Here is a 25,958-nt window from a genome sequence, read left to right on the forward strand (position 1 = left end):
TGTGTAGTCTTCTCGAAACCGGTGGTGAGAAATTTCTGTGCCTGGCCTGACCAAAAAGGATCAGTGCGGTATCCGTTACAAAGATAAAAGAAACCACCGAAGTCATGTAAGGCTCTACGCATGCGAATATATATATATATAACACGAATGCAGGAAGACGGGCACAAAAAGTGCAGCTGCAGTTATTAGCTATATGAGATGAAAATTCTCGGGTCAAATTACAAACTACAGCTCATAATGCCTTGGCGATTCCGGGCTTCGTTTTTAATTTCTTCCGAAATCAGTGATGCATTTTTTCTTGAAAAGTAGGTACTCGGGTATATTGAATCAGCGCATCCATACATCATCGTGAGGCATGGGAAAAATGAAGACGAACCATAAACAGTCAGTGTTGAAATCGATTGAAACAAAACCAAAATTTTATCGAGAATTTTTCGAACCAATCACAGAATGTAGATAATCGTGTAACAGGTTTCGCAGAAATGTAAAATTGTCGCAAACTTTTTCGAGGATTTGCATTTATTTTTATTTATTTCATTCCACCAAGTATAAGAAAAACAAACACAACGGTGTACCTACCTGTGCAATATGCCTTCTTAACTTGTTGCTAAATTCTTAAAATTTTTGCGATGAAAAACATAACGTAGAAATTAGCGAAACTGCTCGTGCTGGATGAAAATATACAGCCTAACGCCAATTGCGAACAATTGATCCAAGCTCGTTTCTTATCTCTTGGCTAGAGATTAGCGCCACCTAAATCCAATATAACAAATGTGAAGTAAGGAATTAAGATTCTCGCTTGCGAATACTGTATATAGCGAATCGGGTGAGTGGATGTATGAAGTTCGGCCGTAGGCCAAAGTCTTGTAGCAGAATCGCTCGTAGTTCTCTCTTAGCGAGCTTCGAGCCCCGGACCCGGGATGTTATACAACAGTTACCGACTATCGTTGAGTCGGTGAAATACGGTGTATTTGACAAATATCCGCTATATTGTGCTTGCCAATTTTTTCGACTTGGAATTTGTCCCCGAAAATTTTTACGCCCTTTACGAACAGTTTGAACTTTGAAACTGTACGTATGACAATGATGAATAAATGAAATTGTATAGATGGGGTTCCAAGGGGTCTTCCACTCGTATAATCGTGGTGTCGATATCATTCGAAATGATTTCGTAACCTCCGGAATCACACTAAAATCAGCAATATTAAAATAAAATTCTTCCACATTTGTAATTAGCGGTAGTCATGCGAAATAATTTAGGATTACAGAAATTTCTTTTCAATCTTTAGAAATTATACGAGATCTTAGAAATCGTGAGAAATCACCAAAGGTCAGAGTAAATTTTACTCATCAAGTAATCTCTGGTAATCACTCTATGAAATTGTAAGTAATCATGAAATGTGATCGTGATGTCACTTTTTTTACTCAGTAAAACACCCCTTGCAGGATTCTTATATTTTTCTTCAGTTGGAAATAATGTACGTACGATGATGAAATTTGCTAATACATAAACTTACAACTCTGATAGTGTGGAGTGGAGAGAAAGGGAAATTCGATACTTAACGTTTCCATGCCATTTATTTTTAGACTTGTGTCATTATATCTTGTATCGATTTGTCATCACGAAATACGTCGGATTCGAGACAAATCGTTTTTCTCAACTTTTAGTTGTAGTATATTATAAGTGTAATATGCGTAGTTTCGCATTCAAATAGTCATTTTCAAAGGCTCGCAGTGCATCGTATACATTATATACTTCGGGTAATCATATCATATACATATTTGTCTTACAAACTTTGTAAACACATATACACGAGGTAGAAATTTGACCATTCACGAAACGAATCAGTTCACATATTCCTTACTTTCAAACGAATATCATTGAAATCATGGCAATGACGATAAAATAACAATTTCAATCAAAAAAATTATAACTTTTTGAGGGGGTGCCCGAGTCGATTTCGACGTTGTCGTATTATATATCTCCAAATATCGAAGTCCACGTACGTCAAACGTGAAAAAGGCTTATTACAATTCTGCAGAAAAAACACTCTAAAACATTTTCACTTGAGACAGATATAAAGAAATGGCATGAATTCAACGAATTTACTATTACGATTTCGTAAAATCCGTGCCATTTCTTTAATTTCGCTTCAAATGAAAATGTTTTGGAGTATTTTTGTTCAGAATTGTGTATAAAAGTGGGGTGTTTAGCCCTTTTTGCATTTGAGGTGCGTAGTCTTCGATACTTGGAGATATATAAGTCAGCGTCGAAATCGACCAGGGCATCCCCTTGACGGAATATGACGAAGCTTGCAGTTAGAGAAGATAATACACGTAATCAGAATAAATTAGTTCATATTTGACTTCTCAGCCAGCCAGTTTCCCATTTCGTAATAATAAGGTTTCAAGTGCAATCTTCAAGATCTCTTCCGACTTGTGCAGACCGTGAATAATAACGTCTTGTTACTTTTATTTTTGTCCAGAGGCACCCCGGGACGGGACGGGCAGTCAAGACAGGAGGAAAGAAGAAGAACCGACGAATAGGGACGAAGACAATTATCAAAGTGGCTGAGACGATCTCTTTTTTCCGTGAAACTACAAGAACTCGACCGAGAAACTATATGAGGAACAAAGCAACGAGGAACGAAAAGACAGAGAGAACGTTAATTGAAGTATGAACAAGTGAAACGCGTGAAAATTGAAATTAAAGATAAACGGAAAGACAAATACACCGTCGTTAGATACTCGCGTACTGACTGAATTTCTAAAAAATATCGGCAAACTTGTGTCGCAGGTATAAAAAGCCCGACGAACGGTGCCGTCGTCGTCGCGTCGTTGTCGTTTCCAACACTAGTATAACAGATTTAATACAACTCGTGAAACTGCGGTAGTGCGTGCGTCGGTCGGCGGTCGGCGATCCACCCAGCGTCATCATCGCAGTCAACGTCTCGTCTGAGATAGGAGGACGTCGAAGAGTTCGACATGAGCCTGGAGACGCTCCTCGAGGCGGCGCGGTACGTCGAGTTGCAGGAGAAGAAGAGAGAACGCGTCGCAAGCTCGTCCTCGGATCAAGCCAGTCCCCACTCTCACCATTTTGCATCGAGCGAGTCACGTGGTGAGTAGAACACGTTTCCTATCATATCCATCCCACCTCAGCACGAGCAACTCTGCAATGGCAACAGCAACAGCAACAGCAACTGCAACAGCACCACCACCAACCACCACAACCACCGCCACCAACACCGACTCCCTCGTGTTCCGAACAACCCGCTTCGAAACCCCCAACGTCGTGCCGCGCCGCCGCCAATAGAGTCGTGCCTACCCAGATACAGTGACTTATATTTATATATACCTTGTGGAAAACACCGGTCGACCCAATTTTATTCACGATCTTTGGTCTCTGGACTCTCCTGGCCACACCGCGTGGCAAATGTTCATTTATTCATTTATAAACGAGTTGTGAACAAGTATATTCGTCGTTATAGTTGCTTTCGAAAGCTTCTACTACTGCCAACGTTGAGGAGTAACAACGGTATACACGAAAGATCGTATGACTTTTTCAATTTATGGATTCGTTTAAGCTCTGCCAGGGTGACTAAGATTTAACGGATACATACCGTCAAGCTTCAAGTATCGGGAAGGACTTTGATACTGAAGTCGGGGAATAGTTTTTTTACTCACGAGACGAGTGAAGTGCTCGACGAAATGAAACTTGACGATTCCATCGGGCAATTACCAAATTACCCCCCCCCCCCCCCCTTCCTTCGGTCGTGATTATCTTGTCTCTATCGTTTTCATTGATGAAACTTCAACTTCATATTATTTTTCTATTCCCGTTTAACGAAATTCACGAATCATTCTCGTATTCGAATAATAAATATTCCGAACGTAAACATATCCAAGCCTTGTCAGTACGAGCGAAATTACATTATATATTCGCGTTAGTTTCCAACCTTGGAATTCGTTTGCGTTGAGGCTGGTCAGGGTTGAATTTTTTCATTCAATATCTCACGGCCGGCATGAATCTAAAGTACCATATAAGAAGAGTGACTACCATGCGCTGTATCTAATCTAAAGACAGAAGTATTCACGGTACACGAATCGTGTGCAGTACAAACGAAATGAAAATTACCGAAGGTGTATCATGGCGATTGTTTATTGACACAGACGATCTCCGCCGCCACGTGGGCGATTACGTTCTAAACGATTAGGTATCTTTTTGTTTTTGGTTTATTTACACTCTTTTCTTTCCTTACCCACGTGCCCGACAACGTCTGCACTCTCGCATAGCCGCAGTGTGCGGGAAAAAACGCGGCAACACCGCAGCGACGCGATGTCAGCGAACGTCCTTATATGGTTGAGGTTCTCAGTCGTACAGGACGTTTCAGATTAATGACAGGTCGGGTCACGTTTTAGGGAAATAACTCTTCCTCGGTTGTCCGTATAGTCTTATTTGTAGAGCTAGTAATTAAAAAGTAAATTGCTTTTTTGTACGTATACTGTAGTATTTTCGTATTGCAAAATGGAAAGTTACAGCTGTTCACGGATTACAGGTGGGCGAAATGTTGAAGCTGGCGGTTCTAGGTCTAGTAAACGTAGGTGTTTTTCCGCAGATAATGGTAATGTAGCCTCAAAGAGACCGCGTGTCGATTTAAGTACCGTCAATGACGAGGAAATTAAATTTGCCAAAAGTGTGGTTGGCAGAGAAGGAACGCCTGCGTTTAATCAGTTCCTAGAGTATTTGATCAAAGAAGAAAGATTGAAAGTGTTGAAAAGAGAGGGGATAAAGATAACCATTGTGTCCAGTATTTTGGATAGAGCTAGAGGTAATGCTACGAAAGCCTTTCGAGGTCTCTTTGATCTCTGGTTTGACGAGAAAGGAAACAAAAAGCAATATTTGAAAAGCTTGGAAAAAGAAGGAATAAATCTATCGAGTATGTCTAGTATGTTGAGTGGAGCGGGAATCAATGCTGGCACGGCTTTCAAAGATTTGTACGATCTCTGGTTTGACGAGGAAGGGAATAAAAGACAATATTTGAAAACTCTGGAAAAAGAAAGAATAAATTTATCTAATATGTCGAGTGTTTTGAGTAGAGCAGGAATTAATGCTGCAAGAGCTTTTAAAGATTTGTATGATCTTTGGTTTGATAAGGAAGGTAACAAAACGCAATATTTAAAAACTTTGGAGAAAGAAGGAATAAATCTATCCAATATGTCCAGTGTGTTAAGCAGAGCGGGAGCTAATTCTCCAAAGGCTTTTAAAGATTTGTACGATCTTTGGTTTGATGCAAAAGGGAATAAGACACAGTATTTAAAAGCTCTGGAGAATGAAGGAGTAAGTCTGTCTAATATGTCCAGTGTCTTGAACGGGGCAAGAATTAATGCTGCTAAGGCTTTTCGAGATTTATATGATCTTTGGTTTGATGCGGAAGGGAACAAAACGCAGTATCTAAAAATTCTAGCGGAGAAAGAAATAAGTTTAACTAAATTAACCGGTATTTTAAGTAAAGCAGGAGCCAATGCCGCGAAAGCTTTCAAGGATTTGTATGATCTTTGGTTCGATGCGAAAGGGAATAAAACGCGTTATTTAGAAGCTCTGGAAAACGAGGGAATCGATTTAACCAATATGTCCAGCGTTTTGAATGGCGCTGGAAGCAACGCTGCGAAAGCTTTTCAAGACTTGTATGATCTTTGGTTTGATGTAGAAGGGAATAAAACGCAATGTTTAAAAAATTTAGAAAGAGAAGAAATAGATCTGGCTAATGTGTCCAGTATTTTGAACGGAGCCGGAACTAATGCTGCAAAAGCTTTTAAAGACTTGCATGATATTTGGTTTGATGGAAAAGGGAACAAAAGACAATATTTAAAAACTTTGGAGGAAAACGATATAAGTTTAACTAAAGTGTCAGGTGTTATAAGTAAAGCAGGAGCTAACGCTGCAAAAGCTTTTAAAGATTTGTACAACCTTTGGTTTGATGCAGAAGGAAATAAATCGCAATATTTGAAAAATCTAGAAAAAGAGGAAATAAACCTAACCAATATGTCGAGTATTTTGCACGGGGTAGGAACTAATGCAGCGAAAGCTTTCAAAGATTTGTATAATCTTTGGTTCGATGTAGATGGGAATAAAACACAATATTTAAAAAATCTAAAGAGGAAACAAGTAAATCTCACCAACATGTCCAACATTTTGAGCGGAGCGGGAGGTAGTGCTGCAAAAGCATTTAAAGACTTGTACGATCTTTGGTTCGATGTTGAAGGAAATAAAACGCAATACTTGAAAAATCTGGAAAAAGAGGAAATAAATCTAATCAATGTGTCCAGTATTTTGCACGGAGTAGGAGCTAATGCTGCGAAAGCTTTCAAAGATTTATACAATATTTGGTTTGATGAAGAAGGGAACACAACGCGATATTTAAAGAATCTAGAACAAGAAGAAGTAAAGCCGTCTAACGTGTCCAGCATTTTGAACGGGGCAGGAACTAATGCTGCAAAGGCCTTCAAAGACTTATATGACCTTTGGTTCGACGCGAAAGGGAATAAAACACAATATTTGAAAAGTTTGAAGGAAGGAAAGATAAATCTCATTAACATGTCCAGCATGTTGTGCGGAGCAGGAGCTAATGCGGCAAAAGCATTCAAAGACTTGTATCATCTTTGGTTCGATGCAGCGGGAAATAAGACACAATATTTGATAAACCTGGCAGAAGAAGGTATAAAGTTGAAAAAAATATCGAATTTTTTAAACGGAGCAGGAGCCAATGCTGCGAAAGCATTCAAAGACTTGTATAATCTTTGGTTCGATGTGGAAGGGAATAGAACAGAATATTTGAAAAATCTAGATAAAGAGGGTATAAACCTTACCAACATGTCTAGTGTATTAGGCGGAGCAGGAGCTAATGTCGTCAAAGCTTTTAAAGACTTGTATGACGTTTGGTTTAATGCGAAAGGTAAGAAAAAACAGCATTTGAAGGATTTTATTGGGAGAAAAGATGGGGAGAAAAGTTTCAGCATACACAGCTTATCCGGTATGTTGAGTGGGGCAGGTGCTAATGCCAAAGATGCTTTTGAAAAATTACACGGTGTTTGTTTTTATGGTAAAGGAAAAAAAACACGACTTTTGGATGATTTTTATAATGCAGGTTTCGAGCCAAGTAACTTATCCTCTGCGCTGTGTGGAGCAGGAGTTCGTGCTTCCTTTATTTTAAAGAAATTTCACGTTCTTTGTTTCGGTGAAGAAGGAGAAACAACACAATTTTTAGATGATTTCATTGAAATAGGTTTCGCGCCGGGTGATTTATGTAGTATGTTGAGTGGAGCAGTAAATAGTTTGGTGAAATTTCATGATTTTTGCTTTATAGGAGAAACAAGAAAGTATTTACATCATTTCGCAGATCGGAAAGAAGGTTTCAGCCTTAATCATTTAGCCGAGATATTACACGGAGCAAAAGCTAATATTTGTTCTGCTTTAAGAGATTTTTACTATGTTTGCTTTGATGAGACGGGAAACAAGACAGACTTTTTAAATGATTTTCATAAGGTTGGTTTTCAGCCGAATGATTTGTCCAAAATATTATGCATGGCGGGAAAAAATGCTTCTTCCATTTTGACAAATTTTCATAAATCTTGTTTCGGTAAAGAAAATTATTTAAATCACTTCTTAGCCGAGAAAAAACTATTCGAACCAAAAAACTTGGCCCAGATATTGGATAGGATAGGACTTAACGTTTGTAATGCGTTTAAGAAATTGCATAACATTTGTTTTGATGAAGCAGGAAAGAAGACAAAGTATTTGAAGAATCTTATAAAAAATGAGAACCCTTCCAATAAGGTGATTGACATATTGTATAAGAAAGTTAGGAAAGCTCCTTCTAAATTTTTGGATCACACATCTCAATAACAACAAAATTTCGGTGTCGTAAAGAAAAATAATATAAGAAAACATAGGTGGCCTTGTATTATAGACAGGTCAACCGATTCCAAAACATAAATTTCCCTCGATCACTGTTCTTACCGTAAGTAATAATTGTATTATTTAAATTATTGGTAGTACGCATGCATTACTTGATTAGTAAACATTCGTTTGATGATCGAGGAGACTAAGGCAAATTCAAATCAAAGAGCTCCGTCTTAAGCATTTGTAGACACCTGTAATGTGTTATGGGTAATACTTTGGAACCATACACTTTATAGTGTAAAGCCACTGTAGGAATCAGAAGGTTTTTATTTATCAAAACGTAATATTATGCAAAAAAACAAAAACACATTGACACTAAAAATATTCACGTCACAAGGCTAAATTTGGTATTCACAACCGTTTAGTTTCATAGCGAGAGTAATTTTGGAGTGCATTTAAGTTGGAGTGAAATGGATATGAATTGAATCAACGACGCAGCTATGAAAATTAACTCGTTAAGAAAGCAAAAAAATTGCACAAACAAATCTGCAAGTTCTGATGCAGATAGAAGAGCTGAAGCTTGTATTTAAATATGCAGTTGACGATTCAAAGAGATTTGTTGCAGATTCAATTCAAATGAGTTTTCATTATTTGAAATAGTTTCTTATAGTTAGGACCAGCAGTAAGCCTTTTATTGATAATGCAATTTATGTGTACTTCAATATGTGTGGAATAAAGATTTCGTTGAAAGTAATGAGAATATTTCTGAACATCAGAAAGAAGAGACTCTTTGAATCTCGTTAAAAGGTTAACTTTGAAAAATAAAGTTACATACCGATAGTAGCTAATATTTCAATAAAATTAATAACAAAATCTAAATTTAATAAATTGAATGAGGATCAATACTCCAATTGGAGGGTGGGGGTATAGAGTGAAGGTAAGTGAAGTTATAAAAGTAACGATACTTACTTTACAAAGTTGGCCAATGGTCAAGGTCAGAGTTAAAGTACGTCAAAAAGCATGTCCATTTTTACAATACCAATAAAACACTTTGTCGCATTTCTAAATAGCGCGAGTTTTAATGGCACTATTGAGTAAATTGTCGAAAAGATTGAAACAAAAATAAATGAACTTGATTATCTGGCTCGCGTCCATGTCAATACTGATAACGTTAAGGACAAACTTGAGATAGAACCTGATGAGAAAGATTTATGTATAGCATTAAATTTTAAAGATGTTCAAATGCAAACAGAACATGGTTCTGATAAGTATTTAGTATTAATAGCAACAATAACAGAGTTTGGTTGTAGGATCGTAATTGAGCTCGTGTTTGCTCTGGAATGTGATGAACAAAAGAAAGTTGCATCAACGCTAGGTGATTTTATCTGAGGAGCTTTTATAATAATTCAAATCAATTTTCAATTTACATGGAGAAAAGGTGTTAAGTTGAGACATACATTAGGTACAGTCGCAGTCCAATTTCGCTCCACCTTTTTTTAAACAGCACAATACATTTGTTTATACAAGCAGGGAAAAATGATTACCCGGTATCAGTGAATTTTCTAACTTGCCCCATGCGGTATTTCAATGGGATTTGGTACATAGGGTGACAGTCCCGAATCCCCCTGCGATGAAATCTCCTCGATAAAATCTCCAGCAAAAAATTCCCCCGGATAAGTTTCCCCAAATAAATAAATAAATAAGTAACTGTACGAACATTAATAAATGTGTGATAATATTGAGGATGGGGAATTTTGTCAAGGGAGGAAAAGGAGGTTCCAGATGGGAACTATTCGGTAGTAGGTATTATAGATTATCCTCGACTTCAGTATTATTTTTTTACCGTGTAAATTGATTAATAGAAATTCCTTTTTCCTATTTTGGTCACGGTACATTACTTCATCTGTAAGATTGAATCCTTTGAACGTACAAACCTACCTCGTGAGTTTGATACGTATGCCTTGAATTTATTCCACTCGTTCTACAGCTAATAGTTACCGATTACATTAACAGGCTTCGCCTGATTTCGCATAATTTCGTTATTCTCCGCGTGTGCTTTTTCTTCGCTTTTCTCGTTGAAAATTTAATAAAATTTTTCGAATCTTCCGGGAAACCTCATCTGCGGTTGAGAGAAAGAACGACGACGATGATGCGGTGTCGACGAGACTAGTTCCTTCACGAACGGTTCGTCCGTTCGCTCGAGAAAGCAAAAGAGAGAAGGAGAGGAATAGAAAATAAGAGAGACGCGAAGAGAGACCGGTTCAATCCGCTCGGCGTGGTAGAAACTGCTTCGCGGTCGTGGACGTCGCCTTCTGAACTTTTTCGTCCGTTCGTGGGCTGACCGGATGGCGACTCGATCCTTCCTTAGGCGTTGCAGGTACCTCACTTTAGTTATACCACCTTATCACGTCCAGTCCGCAGTCGTTCTACGCAAAATTTGGTGAAAAAATCTGTAAATATTATGGAAATTCAGATCAAAGCAAGAATTAGAAATGTCACGGAATTTGTTTTTTCGGCAAGGGGAGAGTGAGGAAAATACATGAAAATGCTGTACGTGATGCATAATTGCCCGCGTGTTCGCTTCGCTTTTCTCGTTTTCTTATTTCTTTCGAAAAAGAACGAAACTCCTTCATTTCAATTATCAATAATCTCGCGATAAGGGCGCAATGACATTGCAAAAGTTTGCAAAAACGATTTCGCTCCGAGTGTTGAAAATAAGAATTAAATCACTGCCAAATTATATATTCAAATAAGAAAATGCAGAATTTGAGCTTGCTACTCCGTTGACATCTCGCTCGCTATTCGCTCCCTCATTTTACAATAATTGTCGTTTTCACCGACGCCGAGCAAAGGCCAAGGGTGCGTGCGGCTTATAATATCAAGACGGGGAAAGTCGGCGCTGCTATGGACGTTATGGAATTGTGCAGGAGTGTCTGTCGCGTGTCGCACGAACCAACCGGGGGTTCCTCCGGGATCGATTCGAACTGACTGCACCAAGCAGAGGCGGCAGCAACAGCTGAACGGCCCCGACCCGGGCTACGCCGGGTTTTGCCCTAACCTAAGCCTAGCCTAGCCTAGCCTAGCCTAGCATGGTCTAGGCTGTCGCTTGGACCCCTCGCTTGGTGGGAGTTTGGATATCTTGATTCTTCATTGTCCAGGCAGCAGTACATTACCGTGACGGAACCGACGCACGTCTCTTGGTTCTTTGAAGATGCGACGCGACGCAGGCGATCGACGACCAACGGAAACGGAAATATTACTATTTTTCACATTTAGAATAACCGAAGAAATTGAATTTACAAAATTTTAGCTCGTTTATGATTTGTTAACGGCTTGTTAAATTTCAGGCAATACCAATGTTGCAAAGTAACCGGTTTTTCTAAAGACGCATCGTTACAGTAGGTAACGCTGGAAACTTCAGCCTGATAAAAATTCACGCTATCGGCAAAGTAATTATATTCTTTCTCGTCTTCGGCGATGTATCGCGTCGAGTAACTTCCGAGTCATTCTTCCGTTTGAAAACCTTTCCATTAAAACTTGTATATCGACTAATTTGATCGTTCCGGGATGTCGAGATTTTTACTTTTCAAATCGTTTACTCTAATTACGAACTTTATTGCGATTGGACAATTGTCGTTCATCGAGTCTGTGAACAGAGTGTTTGGAAAGCTTGCGCGATTCCTGTACATCAGGAAGAGGCATTGCGATAACGATTATCGAATTGACCTTGAGGCTTTTGTGTTTATACTCACCCGTCTCGCGCTTTAGTATATATACTTCGAAGAAGAGATTTGCAATTGCTGTTAGATAGTACCGTTAAAGCGGATAGCGCTGCCCACGCTTGCTCTGCATCTCGCCGATCATCTTCTCTGTAACGGCTCGTCGACTCTCTATTGTGAAAGTAACAAAATCATGCTGTAGAAAGGAGTGTTTTTATCATTTCTTTGCTACGGATATTGCGATCCATTCGTCGAGAGTCTAGTAAAAAAATATATATTTTTTTTTCTCCTTCTCATCTTAGCTAGGAGGGGGATCCTTGCTGCAGAATCTGTATAAGCAACGTTGCAAACCGTGCGATTGAAAATATTGTTTATGCCTATCGATTGACCAACCAACCAACTGTAACTAAACTCTGAAGAAAAATTTCAGGACGCCAATGTGTTTGCAGAGGTCAATTGCGGCAAACATTTTCATGTGTATATTCGAAATTGGTCCCAAAGTTGAGGGAAGACCATTGTCAAATACTGGGATCGGGGTCCTTGTGCAAACAGACTGGCTCTCTCTTACGTATATACGGTACCTTGAAATTCGATGAAGCCGGTGGATACATGCCTATGTAAAATATTAATGAGTCCCAACGACGGAAGTAAACTAGCAAACAATACGCTGTTATTATCATTTTATCAAAGGAGTGAGGGTTGATTATTCTCGCGGCTCTTACATGATCGTTAATTCTTATTTCTTCCTCCATGTACTGCATTTGCATAAGATGAAGCCGCAACACCGTCAGTATTCCTTACAATTAGCTCCTGACCTGACGGTGTAATAAGTCTGTCACTCAACATCTAGGTTATACTTTACCAGTTGACGGCTTGTCGTATCAGCAGTACGTACAGATTATTAATTGTATCTGCATTAATAGTATCAAAATATCAAAGTTTACGTGCGGTGTGATATTGCCGTTTGATAATTTCTGTGGAAACAATTGTGTAGAACTTTATCGACGGAAATTACATCTAAACGCGCATCTTCGGTCTTATATGGAATGAATTATGTAACATGGAAAAATTTCCTTTTATTTGAACGACATAATATTGCAGAAATATTGCCTTCTAATTCATACAGTTCATAATTGGATTAGACGAATTTCAAATTCATCCATTTTTGTATGTAACAAACGAAACTCTAGGAGCCAATTATGTATAATGTAAGAAATCAATTGTACATTTCGGCTCCTACAACGCACAGTTCACCTTGATGACGTTATCAATTTATTTACACCCAATGGACGAACGAATTTCTGTAAATTTGGTATGCGAGAATAGTTTTTGTTTATGTATGCCGCATACGTGATATATATATATATATATATATATATATATATATATATATATATATATATATATATATATATATTATACTCACAATGAAATAAAATATTTTCTAAGAAAATATTTTACGGCGACGGGGAAAAATACATCGTTTTTCATTTCAAACATAAACAACCGCCAATCGAAATGTTAGTCTTTCACCGCGGAATTCCGAGACGTTACCTGCACCGACACACGTAATGTATGTAATGACGTCAAATTCACCCGGAGAGGCAACTTATCGTCGAGCAACGTGTCGGCGGAACGCGATATGCGATAGTATCGGGTTATCTGCTTATCTCGAACAGCTTGCATCAGCTGTCACTGTTAAACGTGTATCCGTATAATATAAGTGCGGGTATATATATAATATATACGGTTTCATATCTAGTTCCACAACACCAGGCTTAAAGGACCCCAACTGTTCCGAAACTACGAGAGCCGCACAGCTCGACCTATACGCGTCTCTTACCAACGCAACACCATGGCAGGATCGAATAAGAAGGTTTACCGTTTTCTGTCCCCCTTCTTTATAAAAATTTGACCGATTTGGTAAAACTTTTGCTCTACATATTTCGTTGTACTTTTTTTTTTATATCGCGCGGACACTTCCATTCAGCTCGTACCGTTATAATTTTACTCTGAGATTTAGCCGCGCAACAGCTCAACGACCAATTATCGTGTCCAGTACATTACATACCCCGGCAGTTGTACGGTAGTCGTTATAAACTAGGCGCAGGGACTACTGTACCACGTATTAGTATATCTTACAATATAATACACGACAACGCGCCATTCTCTCGATGCTATGGTGTGGTAAGGTACCTACGGACTGTTGCTACGGCCGCATGCCTAAATGTGTGTACAGAAAATACGAGAGGGTGAGAAGTAAAGGAGGGGAAAAGTTTTACTCGCAATATTACCTGTGTATATATATATATATATATATATATACGTGCATTTGAAAATTTTCAACAGCTGCTCTTGTTCACTGTTATACGAGGTTGTCGCTGCTGCCTGAATTGAAACGGAAATTTTTGTACGCATTTACTGGAGCTTTGTTTTTTTTTTCCCGCGTCTCAGCGGTCATTCCAACGTACTTTGGTATCGTGGATTAACGTTTGTTACTCTGGTTTTCCGTCACTCGGCAACATTTTTGCTAGAACCTAAAATTCAAGAGCCAAGATTTCTTGCTTCGGATCCCGTCGTGTTATAGTCGGATGTAACTTTTTCGATGTATGACGGTAAAGCCACGTCTCGTTATCAGGGTCACACGTTTGCGTGAGTTGATAGATTTTCAAAATTTAAGTGTCTTTAAATTCGTCGGGTCAAAGTCTGGAATATCATCGATCACATTCTTTTTATCCTGATATTTTTGAGGCTCAAAGGTTTGACGCGTCTACGTACAGTGTAACATTCGGTACGAGAAAACTATAATTAAGAAAAACGCCAAAGAGAGAGCGATAAAGAGAAAGGGAGAGAGGGAAAGCAAAATGGAAAGGAAAAAAAGAATGGAACCTGCGCGCACAGGCAATGTCCTGGTCACTGCTATCCTTAAATAGCTGCTCGATGACCCGAGATCCACGTATACCAGTCGTATCTACAGGTAATTTAAGAAATTGCTTACGCGGAGTTCAGGTTAGGTTAGGCTCGGCTAACCCAATCCAACCCAGCCTAGGTGAGCGCGTGTTCGCGTGTCACGAGTTGCGGAAGGCGCCGAAGGTACACTAACAGGAGCTGATTTCGGAAAGAGGTTATAGAATGGCAAGGCAAAAGGGAAGGGAGAGGGCAAGGAAAGGAACCACTCGATGAACGGGTTTACTTCGACGCGCATGCTCAATGGACACCAACCTGTCGTATCTTCTACCCTCTGGCTCGAAGAAAAACGTCGACATCTTTCTACACCTAACATTGCCCACCGTAGTTCGAGAGATTTGAATCTTATAGTTTTTCAACAAATTCCGAACGTCATTATTCATTCTGGTATCCCCTTGAACGTTGTTCATAACTGACTTCGAGGTTGTAGATCCATGCGGTACAACTCGGAGTGAAAGATCATGATTCGTAATTTCGTTTTTCTTATTGAGGTTTTTCTTTTTTAATCTTGCAGTGGAAACTCAAGTGTAGTTTACCGTTTGTGATCTCGAAGTAAATTTCGTCGTGGAATATTTTGCAATCGATATATATATATATGTGTGTGTGTATGATGCACGCCGATGCAGGGTCTCGTTAATAATTACAAACGAACGAACGTCACTTTTGTCCCGGTTTGTCGGAGGTTCGTACGACGTATGTCGAAGTCGTTCGATCGTTGGAACGTAACAATTTACTACCCTATGATTTCTTTCCTACGTCAAGGAAGAAGCAAATCAATCCGCAAACCGAACGAGCTTCGATCGCGGCTGCGTTACTGAAAAAAGCTTCAAACTCGACACCCCTTTTATTCGCCTCACCACCATCTGAAATTGGTAAAATTTGATTCGGTCCCCGCACGACGCACGAATTCTGGCTTTGAATCCAAAGGCCGTCCTCGTCTGTTGGCGGTGCGCGTTTCTCTTCTTTGAGTTCCAACGTAGAAGTGACATAAAAATTGACACAAAATGGGCGGGCAAAGGATGAACTACGGTCGACATCGTCGTACACGCGAACGTCCTTGGCTGCCCTTTGAATCTCGTCGACGCGAATCGAAGGTGTATGGGCGAGGATACGGGCGGAAGGAGCGAGACAGGAAACGGGCGGAAAGGGATGCGACCCTGCCCGATACGTTAGACCAGAAACATGTGACGATGTCGTCGTGACGTCAGATCCCATCCTCCATTATCTTACCCGGTTTCGAGACAATCGAGAAGCCGCGTCGCCGCGTTGCCGTGGATTCACCGGAAGGATAATCACCGCGGAGAAGGAGCGTAAGAAAAAGAGAAAGAAGAAGAAGAAAAAGAAAATAGACGGTTCGAATGAGGGCGGGAGGAGGGGGGGGGGTAGTAATCGCGTGCGACACGTTTCTTCTTGCCCCATATACATACACCTTGTACAGTCATGGGGCATCCGCGTATAGAGCGGCACCGACTTGCGCGCCAACAATCTTTTTAGGAATCTGCCAATCCGCGTTTTGGAATCGTGTGCGAGAAATACACAACCCCCCCCCTCCCCCGGGCATCCCTCTCTACGGATCTGTACACTAGTGAACTAGGTTCCTGTCTCTTTGTAGTGATATATTCAGCGTAGGCAACCACCCGGTGTGGGTGGAGCTCGAGAGTCGGGCGGGAGTGATTCCATACCTGTAACATGTGTGCGAGAGTGTGTTTGCGTGTGTGCGTGCGTGTGCTTGCCTTATACCTGGGCGCGGATATCAATTTCCTATCTCCCGACCGACACCTTCTTCGATTCAGTTTTCAGCAAAAGCGAGAGCGACAGAGGGAGGAGATGAGAGGAAACACCTCTATTTTCGTCCATCTACAGGCAGACGCGCACACATGGAGACACACCGAACACTCTGAAATATCACCGCTCACAATCAGTTCTTCTTCTTTTTCTGGAAACTAATAGGGTTGCTGCACGCTGTCGATATCTAATTATTCTATACCGTTATATCCTGAACCCACACTCTTCTCTTTCATTACTACCAACCCATATGCGCAGCGTATAATCGCCTTGCAAGTCAGGTGCGGCCGCTGTCAAAATTCGTTGTGCTTCGGCTCTGCAGTTACATGCGGTTTCATTTACGACTCGATGCTTTCCAACCTCGAAAACTTCGCTATGTTCGACACGTGAATCAGTCCAATTTCAAAGTTGACACGCGTTGAATCTTCGCTTCTAATCTTTCAGGGAGTGTCTCGCATGGTTGTCATTAAATGATTTTGTGATATTTTGTGAGGTTGGAAGATATCAGGCTATTTTATTGTTATCAAGTCTCTAGAGTTTTCTCGTTGTTGAAACCTTTGATTCGGTGACGCATATTCAGTGTCGAGATTATCTCATTATCCGATCGGCAATTTGTACTGTTACGCGGTATACGTGGAAAGAAAGTATCTTTTTAACGTAGTAGTTTCCAAAGGATCGTAATTCGTCATATGACCGTACTTGAGCTTGTATCCCGGTTTCCGTTTTCTTTTAACAAAGATGTTAACGGGGTAACAGATCTGATCGATAATCTCATCGCGTTTCCTTTCTCTAATCTACCACAACAATCTGATACGAAGCCACACAACTTTTTTCACTTTTTCTTTCATAACCGCGTTTTTTTTTTTTTTTTTTTTACCGTATTATACGTAAACTTAATACTCCGCTTCGGATTTGATTGATACCTGATTTGTAACTTATATCCAGGGCTCTAGTCGGACAGTGAGCTTGTGAAATTTGACAATTCAAGTCGTCTTACCTCTGTCTATACTTACTTGCGTAAAGCTAATCCCACAGGTGTCCGTGGCACGTGCTATCTACTCGTATTTATACGTGTGTGATATAAGCGGATTCTGTGTCTGTCTGCCTGATGTCAAATACATACGAGTATACATGTTGCTCTGTTTGCTGCGTCGAGCTGTAGGACCGAGAAATAATTCTTCAGGTTTAACAAAGTGATGTTGGAACATTTTGTCGTTCCATATTTTTTCGTGGATATGAATGATGTTTCTGATTTTACGAACAGTGAGAACTGACCGGGTTTTATTTCCGTTTTTCGGTTTTTTTTTTTTTTTTGTTTTTGGACTTCTATAATATCTCTAACGAACTAGTTCGTACAGAATATATTCAACAATTCTGTTCTCTCGGTATGCAGTCAACGGTAAACACTGTTTGTCGGTTCGATGAGTTTCCATTTTAACACCAGCGGGTTGATTGGTTATACTATCGCAATTAGCCCACGTGTTGTTCGAAGCGAGGAACGAACTTTCGCTGTGTTACCGAAACTTTGGAAAACCTTTCCATTTATACCAATGCTTCATGGAATAACTGGCGCGCTGTTTTGTCAACGGTTTTCTACTATTCGTTATTTCTTCGAATTAAAGTACCAAAATATTTCGTAATTAGTTGGATTTACACACTCAACAACTACACTTGGCGAGTTTTAAAATCTAGATTGAAAAATCAGCAGTTTTTATCGTTTTTCATATCCTGATTTCTCTGCCATGCAATGTAAAAGAACATCTTAAACTCCTCATGCTCCTTTTATATCTTTACGTATATAATTTTACGCAGTTCAGAAGTGAAGAATGAACGAATAATAAAGGGTTCAAAAGAATCGGGTCACCTGTATATTGTTGCATTATAACGCCGTCTAATTAGCCTAATTGCAATCCGAACAGAGTCGCTGTAACAAAGCTTGTTTAATGACTGTGGAGGATGTTGGACGGGTCGTTTCTACTTTACTCTGCTTGTTCCTTACCTTTTTTTTCTCTCTCTCTCTCCCTCTCTCCCTCTTTCTCTCTCTCTCTTTATTTCGCTTTATCCGCTTTACCCCGAATTGAACAAGTGTCGGGGATGACGCGCGTCGACGTTCTCGAGCTATATTTCTGTAAGCTTGGTGCGCTGCCTGGTTACGAGAGCAATTTGTGGGGGACGAGCAAACGTCAGTCCGATCGTCAGAGACTCCACGGTCCATTGCCGCGGGTGAAAGTTCGCTGCTACGTTCAGATATCGCGGCAATCGCTCCCCCGAGGAACCTGCACCAGGAAGTTGCCACCAGCTAGCTTCCTTGCCAGGATCTTATATCGTACACTTCCTTGGAGAAAAAGTAGATACGAAGTCTCGGAGAAGGATTACTTTACCTACAGTGTTCCGCTCCTCGTGCTCAGCTGGTTTATACGGGGTGGGAAATTTCGAATCTGTATTTTTAATTTTTTTTTAATACTATAATGATCGTTTTTGAGCAAAGTTGGAAATGCAATCTATCAGATCAGAAATTTCTTCGGTTTATCGAACCTAGGATGACAAAACTTATGAAAGTTACTTATTGTGTATTAAATATGAATTCGGGGAAAAGGATTGTAATTATTATACTCTGTCACTGATCGAGTGTCATCGTATGATGATTTTTAATCAGCCGCGTCACGTCCGTCGACGAAGGAAGCGCGTTTATCTGCTGACGAGCAAAAGACTATTACTTTATATACTGGGACAAGTTTATGAGTTATTACAACTTGTAATTTCAATGATAAATTCGACGTCTGAACATGCGCGATAAAGAGTTTTTATTGTTTTTTTTTACATTTTGAATCGCACGAATGTCTATCCTGTATGTTATAAAAAAAAAAATGCGTAAACCACAGTACGATGCGACGGAACGACGACGGCTGTATTCAACATTTAACGTTCTTCGTAGAATTTCATCAAACTTTTTGCCACCGCTTATATATGTGTATATGTGTATAAGTATATAAAGCTATATGTATATACGTTTCGAAGTTGAAAATGTTCCAGGCTTTACAAATGTTTTGTCTTTCTGAAAATGACGTAGAAAAATTGCAGCCTAATTGTTTTACGAAAATATTGTTATCACACCGCGTATTTTCACTTTTTCATATCTGACGTTTTGGGTATATCTACGTACTACGAAAGTTTTCTATGTACACTTTATACGGCGGATTATAAACCATGCGAATTTGTGTCCGACGAGGTTGAGCGCGGAGGGATGAAAATTTACGGTGTTGCTGGAAAATTGGAAACTAACAATTAGTCAAACATGTTACACGTAACGTAGAAATACGCAGGCAACAGTTTCGCGCGTACCGAAGAATTCCTCGTACCTCGTTTACGTTGCAATTGAAATTCAAACCTCGTGTAGGTACAAATGGAGTACGAAACAATAGAAACCTGAGCGCAGCAATTAACGCGTCAAAGGGTATATGATAGCTCGGTGCCTCTTGTGCGACACTTGTTCGACTGCAGTTTCTTTTTCTTCCTTTCTTTCCTACACGAGAAAAAGATTGGCCACGTAGAACGTGTTGTAAAATTTATCATCTCCGCTTGCTGCGTTCAAAGTGCTTGACTTTTTTCTAGCTGGACTCGGATTATGCGCAGCCTAATCGTTATGCGTATCATCCGAGTTTCGATATTTCACAAATCATGCGGTTGCGTTACATTCCCTGGATCCTCTGTCTGTATAATATGGAATCAGCGATGCGTATAGCCTGTATTTGATGAAACAATTCGTTCGGAAAATCGTATGGAAATTTAGATGTACCCTGTGATTGCACACATCTACTGTTTTGCGCTTGTGGCAAGTCTTTCATAATGGAGAAAATAGTTACGTCACACTACCCGATTACGACGAGGGGATACGGGGACCCCTGCCACCGCTGCTCGTCAGCTTTTCCGGTATCTTATCTCCCGACCGACGACGACCCTCCTCGCCGTAGGGAATATTCGGTTCAAAATTCTACGACTCCACCCTCGTTGTGAATGTTCGTTGTATAACCTTGTTGCGCGATGACTGCGCTATAACGAGTTTTCATTTCTATTCCTAGGCAAGCGATGTGGTTATGTGACGTGTATTTCACATAGGTGGATGCGTAGATCTGTAATATGCATTGTTATACCTACCGTACACCGATGTTAATGCCTATGTTTTACGCGCTGCTCTTCTGCGAACAAGCAACTATAGTTGTTGTTTCAGTTGGCTTGCGATCTAGTCTTTTTTGTTCTACAATGAAACTTGCCAACGACGGACATCTTCGGGACCGGAAGTCTCCGTTATTCAAAAAATAGCTCATTTTTATTGCACAAATTTGCTGTATTTTATTGAATATAAAAATGTACGTACATACGACATGTAATATTTTAATATTACCTATACGGAATTTGAAATATATAAACAGCACTTGATTTATAATAGAACATAAAATAGAATATATGTGTAATAAACTTAAAATAGAACAATTTCGTTAGAGGTACATGTACGATCATACGTTACATCCTTATGTATACGTGGACGTGTGTGTTTGTGTTTACTCGTTAGGACTTGAAAAAATCAATAATTTTGGTTCGTTTTTTAGCAGTTTGTATTATTTTTTCAAATTCCATTTTAACTTCAGATATTAGATTTAGCCCGTCGACATCTTCTTCGTATAGAAAATAACGTTTCAATTTTTCTATGTGGTCCAAAGCAGTCGTACTTGTAATAACCGGTTCGGGTTCGTTGTTACACGATGCTCTATCCTCTTCGTCGTCTTCTGTAATATCAGATGTGACTTCGTCACTCGCAGATCTAAGTAGTTGACTGACATCCATGGTTGTATCCTCCGTTTTTAGAAAATCATCAAGCTCTGCATAATCGATTCCAGCGCCTCCAAATTCATGTAAGAGTTCATTTAGCTCAGATTGAGGAGTAATGTTCGTTTCTAGTTCCAGAAAGAGGAACATTGTCAGCCCTTGCTCGGCAAAACCAATCGTACTGCAGATTGTCAACCGCAAGTCCCTGGGTCTTAACAAATGATCTCTTACTTTCTTGATTTTTATTTGCCGCCCACGCTTTCAAAATTTTAACAACTTCGATTTTGTCTTTTATAGTCAACCGTTTCCTTTTTTGCGACAAGTTGACGCATACGCACCAAATGTTGTACCGATATGTCCAAGCCACTGCAAACTAGCGCGCAACAGCCAGAGTTGCGGACAAGCCATGACCGTTAAGAACATGTTTGGTCAGCAGTCTTCAGCCTGCGCGACGGCACATTACAGCCAAGAGATCGGAAAACAATGGACAAATTGAAAATTTTGCAATAGTGTCCGCTATGAAGGAGTTTTTTCATGGAAATATGCAGCCCCGGTAGTGTCCGCGTCCGTTATTAGGAGGTATATTTCTCATTAGAGGCAATGCTTTTCTACCGGGGGTTTCTCAATTGTCCGTCAAGAGAAGTCTCACTGTACATGGAGCATAGAAGGTACATGGAAGGTGGATACGTAGTCAGCGCTGGGTCTCGCTGCTCGGTTCCCGCGCTTTCTTAGGTCAGTGACTCTTGGACACGATACTGCAATTTACAGAGTCAGCTACGAAACACGTGCAAGACTGAATACTGACTCTTCGCCGCGCACGAAACTTCACTTCTTTTGCAGCACTCGACACGCCGAGACTTCGTCACGATTCGATCGTCTCCCGAGGTCGGGTTCCGCTGATTCCATGTTATTTTTCTTTTACCTTACCGTTTTTTAAATCTTGGCGAATTTCGCATCCCTGCAAAAACAAACAAACAAAAATATCACCATTAAGCTTTTTTTCATATGATATAAACTAAAGAGAAAGAAAATTATGGAATTAACGGTCTAGATAAAGAACACAATTCAGCACACTTGTACCTATCATACCAAAGTCACGTTTTATCTGCCATTTTGTTTTAAACCAAGATCCACGTGGCGGCGGGCGACTGAGATAACGGCTTGTGATTTTTTATTATTCTTCAACGTTTCACAGTACCTAACCAGCTTAACCATCTTTGTCGTATAAAACTATATAATAAAAATAAGAATTCAAACAGCCAGGATCGATTATTTGAAATTCGATAACGGTTCGCGCGGCTGCTTGTTTACAATACTGAAACTTTTATATAATCGCGGCAAATTCATTAACGCGCTTCAGAGAGAGGCAGAGGGCCAGAGAGAGAGAGAGAGAGAGAGAGAAAAAAATAGAGTGGAGAACTTGACGTCGGGCGAGTGGTTAGGCGTACACACGCAGGTAGGCAGGGAGATAGATAAATAGATGGATAGAGCAGGCAGGGAGAGAGAGGGCGAGTGAGGGCTTTTGAGGGAGGAAGGGAGGGAGAGAAAGAGAGAGCGCTAGATGATATCGGTAGGTGGTGCTCGGGTGGCCGTGAATGAGACGCGGGAACGCAGTGGCTGTCCTGGTGTCAGTGACCGAATCCTTATCCCCCCTCCGCCTGGCAACGCCATCTGCCCGCGTGTTACCTCTTCTAGTCTTTCCGTGATCTTTCCCCACCGCCATCGACACTGTGCAGCGGATGGATAGAATCCGTGTGTTCTACACCTACGGACGTAGAACCACCGCGGAACCACGAAGCGATCCACACTTGGGTGCATCCTCGCTCTCCCGCTACCTCTGCTTCTCCTCCTCTTCTTCCTCTCGTCCTTATTTTGTTCCTCCTTACTCTATCCGCTGCCGTGCGCCCTTGTAAACAGCTCTGTACGAGCATTGCCTTTCCATTTCGGTGTGAAAACATGCACTCCCACGTATAAGTGTATACGGTGTAGATGTACATCGTGACTCGTTGACGGTGTTCGGCGTTGCCAACTATCGGCGCGAGTCCTGCAGTCTCGCTCCGAAGGACTAGGATTCGTGCTACGTATATCTGTAGGTACAAATGTCTCGTAGACCGTTTCATTTTTTTTGTCGATCGTCGTGATTCATTTTGTCAATCGTTTTCCAACTTGCTCGTTTTTACGGAAATCGTTGAGCTGTGCAGCTTCAACTTCAGCGTTGTGGCAGAACCCCAAGGCTTATGCAATTATTTTGTGGTTCGCGGAATTGGTGTTTTTTGTTTGTTTTTTTTACTCGTCGTTTTCTTCGACATCTTTTGCTTCAGATCAGCTGGGCAGAGAATGAACAAGAGAAGATATTCTCAACTCTGGAGCTGTCCGAATACCGTAAAAAATATATAACGTCGCCAAAACGCGCCGTGATCCAATTAGAACTTGGTTCTTATAATTAGGTATGTAGGTATGTAAGCTGTTGCCGCGGGTATAAGTTACTCGGAATCTGGAGAAAAGATCTTTAGGATTCCAATTATTCGTTACGTTGGAATATGAGAATATACAAGGACATCCGAAAAGCCGATGAGATTTATTATTATTATTATTATTATTATTATTATTATTATTACGCTGAACGAGATGAGGGAGGATTTACACTTGGCGCTATTTTCTAGGAGTGAAACCCTGAGCGCGAACGGTACACGGTGGTTATAAATTAGGAGCGATCAGTCGTTATATACGGTACGGACACGACGACGGTGCCATGGTTAGTCATTTTTCCCGCGCGCGCCGATCTGTGCCCTTGGTGAGATCGTCGAAAGCGTTGCGCTTTCCTGACCCCCTGAAGAAAACGCCGCCATCAACATCCTATCAGAGTATAACACGCGATTTGTTTTTATTTTAGTCGTTTCCTCCCGCGAACCTTTCACCGCTTTCCGTGTCGAGGCGAATTCAGAGTAATCATTGACAAAACGAGACCACAATGTTGGTTTCGTAACAAAGAAAATAAATTCGTTTTCCCATTGTCCTTTAACGAGTATTACATATGATTTGTGATTGGTGTCGATGTTCAGGAGTTTTTCCACAGCTGTTTAGCTATTTTTCTATTCCTAAACCTTGTAATAAATCGTTACGAGATCCTGGTTCCAATGTTCAACGTCTAGAGACTGTCTGACTAGTACGGGATGTACGGATACGATTTAGGCGGTTGTTTTTCTTACTCGCGTACTTGCACCGTCGGAGCGGTTACTTTTTCTTCAACGTTCAACGGCATGGTTGAAACATGCTAAAAATCGACAACGTTTCACACGTAAAATCGTCGAAGGCGAAAGCGTTCGGATTGTCGCTCGGTCGGATTACCGATCGCCGTATAAACCGTCCTAAAAATATCGTACGCTGCGGTGTTGCAATGTTTAAAACCTCGTCGCGTTTGTCTCTCCGCCCAACCACATACACACCGGACGATGACAGTTACCGCCGGTGATACTTGTCGCCGTTTGCTGCTGCTGCTGCTGCTGCTGCTCGCTGCGCTGTACTCTCGGCTTGCACCTATTTTCGTATCATTTGCCTCACGACGACGACGCGGAGAAGAAGGAGTGGAAAGACGAAGAGGAGGAGGAAGAGGAAGAGGAGGAGACGGCAGCGGTGGAGGAGGAGGAGGAGGAGGAGGACCGTTTAACCTTTACCGTTCGTCTCTCTTTCCCTCTCTCTGTATCTCTTGCGAATAAATCACGATACTTACGCGTGAAATGTGAAAATCAGAGAAAGAGTTTCGCTCGCACTCCTTACCTGCACCTCCTCCCGTGTTTTCGAGGATTTCTCGCGTATACCGAGGTAGAAGAGCGCCGTTGCTGTCGGACGGGACGCGGAGGATCGGTCCGCGCTTCTTCCTCATCCTCCTCTTCTTCTTCGTCTTCGTCTTCTTCTTCTTCTTCTTCCTCCTTCTCTTCCTCCTCTTCCTCCTCCTCCTCCCGTTGGCTTTCTCCAGGTGAAGAATGCGCCTTTGGAGGGCTCGTTCGCCGCTGCAAGCACGGGGCGGTTACGACGCAAGACGCACGCGGACCGATCGTCACCCGCGCATGCGCCTTGTCCCCGGGTAACCCCCGCCACTTCGACCCGGCCGCGTGGCGTCTTGATCAATCCGCGGCGTTGCCAGCTCCTCCCGACCCCGGAATCCCCGGGAAGGACGACGGGAGGTTCCGCGGGTCGCCGAAAGGAGGGGGGAGGGAGGCACCTAGACGCGCTACTTTTAATTTTTCAAACCCTATCGACCCCCCGCGCACTCGGTTAAACGTTGCGCTGCACTTACCGTTCTACGGTACATGCCGTTTCGCACGTATCTTCGGATGCCAATACGATCGGGAGGAATTCAGATTTATAATTGGCGATACGGTACGTCTTTTTTTATTTTCTTTTTTTTGTTTTTGTAAATAAATGACCAACTCCTTGTTCGCGAGGAAAATTCATTTAGCCTTCTTATCAGCTTACACTTTCTGGTTATCTGGATTTCGCATTTATCATGTACGAGCCCGGGGACTTGGTTTAATCCTTGTAATTTAACCGGCGAAACGAACGCTTCCAGGATCTGAACCGGCGAACACGTGTCTCGGTTATTACGAGACGCGTAACGCGATGATTACGTAATTCGAAGTTCCTGGTTTAACAATTTACGCTGGCCAATCAAATCAGAGGTGGCTAGATAGGCGGTTATAGCTCGTTAATAGCGGAGAGGCTTGTGTGTTGCTGCTACGGCGAGCAACCCCGCAGACGTTGAG

General features: G+C 41.1%; 2 protein-coding genes across 2 annotated transcripts in view; both read left to right on the forward strand.

The window, feature by feature from the left end:
• The window catches only part of LOC124178315 (mucin-5AC-like), a 91,702-nt gene that overhangs the window by 6,680 nt on the left and 59,064 nt on the right, over positions 1-25,958 (forward strand). The window contains exon 2 of the mRNA XM_046561552.1: positions 2,487-3,118. Coding sequence (XP_046417508.1) covers positions 2,986-3,118 — 133 coding nt within the window. The 5' untranslated portion in view covers positions 2,487-2,985. The remainder of the gene's footprint in view (positions 1-2,486; positions 3,119-25,958) is intronic.
• Positions 3,125-25,032, forward strand: LOC124178990. Its single transcript, XM_046562895.1, has 3 exons — positions 3,125-9,746; positions 13,271-13,276; positions 25,022-25,032. The coding sequence occupies exon 1, from the start codon at positions 4,526-4,528 to the stop codon at positions 7,901-7,903; it is 3,378 nt and encodes a 1,125-aa protein (XP_046418851.1). The 5' UTR covers positions 3,125-4,525; the 3' UTR covers positions 7,904-9,746; positions 13,271-13,276; positions 25,022-25,032.

Source organism: Neodiprion fabricii, chromosome 3 (genome assembly GCF_021155785.1).
Source record: "Neodiprion fabricii isolate iyNeoFabr1 chromosome 3, iyNeoFabr1.1, whole genome shotgun sequence".
NCBI lineage: Eukaryota > Metazoa > Arthropoda > Insecta > Hymenoptera > Diprionidae > Neodiprion > Neodiprion fabricii.